Source organism: Gekko japonicus, unplaced genomic scaffold (assembly GCF_001447785.1).
Source record: "Gekko japonicus isolate JY-2015 unplaced genomic scaffold, Gekko_japonicus_V1.1 scaffold1082, whole genome shotgun sequence".
In the NCBI taxonomy this organism is placed as follows: Eukaryota; Metazoa; Chordata; class Lepidosauria; order Squamata; family Gekkonidae; genus Gekko; species Gekko japonicus.
In genome coordinates, this window is record NW_015173155.1 from 109715 (window position 1) to 114953 (window position 5239).

Here is a 5239-nt window from a genome sequence, read left to right on the forward strand (position 1 = left end):
AAGGACAGCATGAAGGGTCCTCTGTGGGCCGTCCCCAGCCCAAAACGGCATCGGGGTGGGCTAAGAGAACCCCCTAAGGAAAGGGGGAGGAGGCATAAGCACCCTCCCCCCCCGTTTTTGCAAAATAGTCTCCCATCTACCCGTGTGTCTGATTTGGGGCCAGCACCAAGCCCTCTTTGCAGGGCTGTTGTTGTTTTTTTTCCACCATTGCACGGGGATTCCCCGATGCCTCGCTTGACTCACCGGACTCCTTTTCCGTTGTGTTTTTTATGTTTTGTGTTTTTTAAAAGCAGTTTCTAATACAAACCAGGATTTTTTCCCCTCCTTATATTTTTATATATATAATATATAAAAGGATGTAAGAAATCAATATCCATCATTGTCGTTAAAAACCACACGCGCAAAAATTGCCCCGCCCACCCCGCCAATATATAGAAATCCATGTACACTCTTCCCCCTCCCGATGAGAAGTTCAACCGGAGAGAGAGAACTGAACGCCCCCCCCCCGAAAAAGTCCTGCGTTAAGAAACCCGTATTAAAAACTTTTTTGCTTGCTTGCGTTTTGCTTTCTCTTTGTGTTTTTTTCCTTTAAAGTTTCTGACAAGAGAAAATTGTGTGTTTTTTTTAAAAAAAAGAAAAACCAACACAAACCACGCGCCCCAAATGAGAAGCCGTCTCTCTGTTCCATCCCGTTGAGACGGCCAAACAGTAATGCTCTTGTGAAGGGAAAGTCCTTTGCTCTCCTCTGGATCGGAGCCCCCGGATCCTTGTTCGCGAGGCGCTTGGGCACGGTGTGTTTTGACACGGGACGGGAACGGCGGCCCAGGCTTCCTCTCCCACCAGAGGCCAGCCAGGGCCTTCTTTGTCCATCTATTTTATTTTTTTTTCTTAAATCCAGTTTTTTTCTTCTTTTAATACAAAATCAGCACCACCCAGAAAGAAGGTTCATTTTGCAGAATAAATTAAAAATGATCCATTGTGTGTTCTGGGGGAAGGGGGGGGGATGACGGGGACAAACATTTAGGTATGTCGGTTGTGTCCCGCCCGCCGTGGCTCGGAGCAGGCGTACGTGAGTGGATCAGAGGCTCAGATGCTATGGAGGGAGGGGGGGGCCCAGGCGAGAACAACCCCCTCCACCAAACACACGGTGGCAAGGGGGAGAGGCCAGCTTGGAGAAACAACCCAGACGTCCGTGTCCAGGTGTGGTATGGCTCATCTTGAAGTAGGTGACGCAGCCTGTTAAGGAAAGGAAAGAGTTAACAGAGGGCCAGTCACCCAAGCTAGCCAGGGCAAAAGGGCCAGGTACATTACCTCTTTAGCCCTCCAACTGTATGCGCTCCACCACCTCCCCTGCGAGTGCGCTGGAGTTAACTGCACCGCTCTCAAGTGCCTTGAAGTGCACAGGTCAGGAAAAGATTCCCTTTCTCTGCCAACAGGTGGCACTGTTGCCTCTCCCCAAACCCATCAATACTCTGAACATCGAAGAGCAAACTCTGGCCAGGCAGAGCACAACATGCTAAAACCGAACAGAAAGGCAGCAGGCCCTTTAGGGGCCAGTGCGCTCCCTACCCCACAAACCCCCGCTCACCAGAGTGAAGCTGTCATAGATGTGAATGAGTTCCTCCGTCTTGTACTGCTCGAGGACCACGACGCCGTGGAGGGAGGAGCTGCGCTTGCGGGCACAGGCCTCGCAGTGCACCAGGTAGGTGTTCTTGCTGCCGTTCTCGCTGGTCACAAAGAGGATGTTGAAAGGGGGGGGGGGGGGGGGGGGAGAGACACAATCCTATGACCATCTCTCCCATAGGATAGAGGTCCTGTCCCACCCGGGTAGGGCTACGAGCCTCCAAATGGGAAATAACAACGAACAACAAACACTGCGACACGAATGACTAGGACATTTACTAAAGATCATGTTGTATAATAAGGCAACTTTGCAAAATAACAAGGTTACTGTTACTGTGTCCAGTTTTGGGCACCACATTTTAGAAAGGATGCTGACAAGCTCGAGCGTGTCCAGAAGTGGGCAACCGGGATGGTGAGAGGGTTGGACTCCAAGTCTTATGAGGAAAGGCTGAAAGAGTTGGGTCTGTTTAGCCTGGGAAAGAGAAGGCTTAGAGGGGACAGGATTGCAGTCTTCAAGTATTTGAAGGGGTAGAAGATGGAGCAGATCTATTCTCTCTTGCTCCGGATTGCAAGACTAGATCTAATGGGTGGAAACTACAAGGGAGTCGACACCGGCTCAATATTAGGAGAAACTTCCTAACTGCCAGAGTGGTTGAGCTGTGGAACAGACTGCCTTGGGAGGTGGTGGACGCTCCTTTGCTGGGTATGTTGTAGGGCTCTCTTTCGGCTACGCTCCTGCAGAGTGCAGGGGGTTGGACTAGATGACCTGCAAGGTCCCTTCCGACTCTAACATCCTACGATTCTATGAACAGTCCACCATACTCTCAATACAACTTTACAAAATTACAAGGAAGAGTCCATCATACTCAATTACAAAGAAAGTCCACCATACTCAGCGAGCACCTGGATATAAACTCATTTCATCCCAATCTTCCCCAGGAGTAATCCCATTGAATAGCAAGGCCTCAGCCTCCTGATGCAGTTCAATGTCTGTTAGGAGCAAACCAATGCTTAACTTCTTCCTTATTTTCTGCACTTTATCTCGAGGTCCCGTTTCGGTGTTCGTATTAGGAGCAAGCCAGTCCTGTCTCTTTAACTAGGTGCACAGGCCTCCCATTTTACGCTGGCTGAGATGCTCTCCACGAAAACACTGTAAAATAGTAGTAGCACCCAGTCCTCTTTTCTTCTGACTTGGAAGCCAGTTTGGTGCCGTGGTGAAGTGTGTGGACTCTAATCTGGGAGAACCGGGTTTGATTCCCCACTCCTCCACTTGCAGCTGCTGGATGACCTTGGGCAAGCCTTAGTTCTGTCAGAGCTGTTCTCTCAAGGACAGTTCTGGAAAGAGCTCTCTCAACCCCACCTGCCTCCCAGGGTGTCTGCTGTGGGGAGGGGAAGGGAAAGGAGTTTGTCAGCCGCTCTGAGACACCTTTGGGTAGTGAAGGGCGGGGTATAAATCCAATCTCTTCTTCTTCTTGAATTTTGAATGTGGCTGGCAAAATGTCCTAGTCATTCAAGACACAGTGTTGGTTGTATTTTTGACATGGATACCTGTGGACCCCCCCCCTTGGTTTCTTCAGCCTCCAGGTGGGGCCTGGGGATCTCCCCCGAATCGCAACTGATCCCCAGGCTGCAGAGATCAGCCCCCCCCTGGAGAAAACGGCTGCTTTGGCGGGTAGACTCTACTGCATTATACCCTGCCGAGGTCCCCCCCCCCCCCCAGGCTCCCCCCCCCCAAATCTCCTGGAATGTCCCAGTCTAGAGAACCCAACTCCTGCGATCACCCGTCTGAGCAGTCCCCGTCCACTGATTCGCTACCTGCATTTAGAGTTTGTCATCCTCAAGACGACTCAAGGCAGATTATGAAAATAACCGGGGTGGGGGGGAGCATCTACAGACTTTCAGAACGACACTGCTTTTGCAGAAACGACCCCCTAACCAGTTATGTCTTGCAGATTTCCTAACACAAAATTATACTCCTGGCGGAGTTAACCCACAAGGTATGAAAACAAAGGCAGACACCTCCCTTTCCCGCTCGCCCCACTAAGCGCCTGACCCCTGCCTCCCCCCACGAGCCAACTCGCCGGGTCCGAAATCCAGGTCCCCCCCCCAAATTCCTTTGTAAATCACAGGTAACTTTTAGCAGAGGCGGGATGCGTAGTTCCGCCTCCCCCCCTCCTTTCCTCTCTGTTTTTAAATTTAGACCATAAAGCGGCTTTCCTTCCCGAGTTCCTGTTACAGTTTCTGCAAACAACCCCCCCACACACACACACAAATCTTGCATAGTGGATCTCCAGGACAACAGACCCTGAAGCTCTAAAGTCCCGCAATTTTTATTTAAAAAAAACAACAACACAAAGCAAATACTGAACCTCACACCCAAGTGAGAAACCTCTGCAGGGAGGTATCTACAAGAGGCAAATTAGGGATTGTTCCTTTCTTTGACGGCTCTCGCACACACACCCCACCCCACAGGGTTAAACAACACAGCTGTGTTCAGACACAGTGGGTGACCAGGGCAACCGGTTGTTTTCAGTGCCCACGATCCGGACGGCACCCCAGCCCTTTCACCTTCTCTGGAGTCAGCTCCTTCACAGGAAACAGGGTATGTGAGAGGTCATCCAAATGCAAAACAACAGGAAACGGGCTGAAGGGAACACATGAAGATGACCTCTGGCCGGAAACTTGTCTGTAGACGGGCTTAGATTTATAACGGCCCAGCCCAAAAAAGGGTAGAAGTTTATCACCGCCCCGGCCAAACACAATGTCCGCAGGCACCCTGGGGGCCGGGCACGAGCCCTGATCCGACTTCCCAGACTGGAGACCCTGCTCAGGCCTCTGGGTACCCATCCCGCTGCTTCCTCAGCCGGATTCTCTGGACGCCTCATATAGAGGATGTTCCTCCACCGATCTGTGACCTCCCTCTAGTGGAGAGTCCTGAAGTCCCCGTTCCAGAGCGCTGGCCTTCACAGAGCTAGATGTTAGGCTCGGGCCACCTCAGAGGTGAACAGAGCCAGTTTGGTGTAGCGGTTAAGAGCGCGGACTCTAATCTGGGAGAACCGGGTTTGATTCCCCACTCCTCCACGTGCAGCTGCTGCTGTGACCTTGGGTCACTCGCAAGTTCTCCCAGAGCTGTTCTCTCAAGGGCAGTCCTCTCAAGGGCTCTCTCAGCCCCACCTCCCTCACAGGGTGTCTGTCGTGGGGAGGGGAAGGGAAAGGAGTTTGTAAGCCGCTCTGAGACTCCCTTGGGTAGTGAAGGGCGGGGTACAAATCCAGTCTCATCTCATCAGCTCAACAAGATTTTTAGGACACAAGGTCTCCAGAGTCAAAGCTTCGTATCTAACCAAGAAGCTTTGGTCCTTGAAAGTTCATGCACCAAAAATCTTGTCCTGTATCGCCTTGGCGTCGAACAGGCTTTCCGGGGGAGGAGCTTTCAGGAGTCAAAACCCCCTTTGTCATATGCAAAGAGGAATGGCGATTCATAAGAACACAAGAGAAGCCAATGTTGGATCCGGCCAGTGGCCCATCCCGTCCAACACTCTGTGTCCCACAGTGGCCAAAAATACCAGGGGCCATCAGGAGGTCCAGCAGCGGGGCCAGGATACTAGAAGCCCCTCCC

At 51.6% G+C, this 5239-nt stretch overlaps 1 protein-coding gene across 1 annotated transcript in view; it reads right to left on the bottom strand.

Annotated features, from left to right (window-relative positions):
* Positions 1 to 594: 594 nt before the first annotated feature.
* The window catches only part of KDM6B (lysine (K)-specific demethylase 6B), a 41213-nt gene continuing 36568 nt past the window's right edge, over positions 595 to 5239 (bottom strand). The window contains exons 21-23 of the mRNA XM_015422402.1: positions 3641 to 3646; positions 1589 to 1751; positions 595 to 1236 (exon numbers count right to left, since the gene is read on the bottom strand). Of these exons, the coding sequence (XP_015277888.1) occupies positions 1213 to 1236; positions 1589 to 1751; positions 3641 to 3646 (193 nt within the window). The 3' untranslated portion in view covers positions 595 to 1212. The remainder of the gene's footprint in view (positions 1237 to 1588; positions 1752 to 3640; positions 3647 to 5239) is intronic.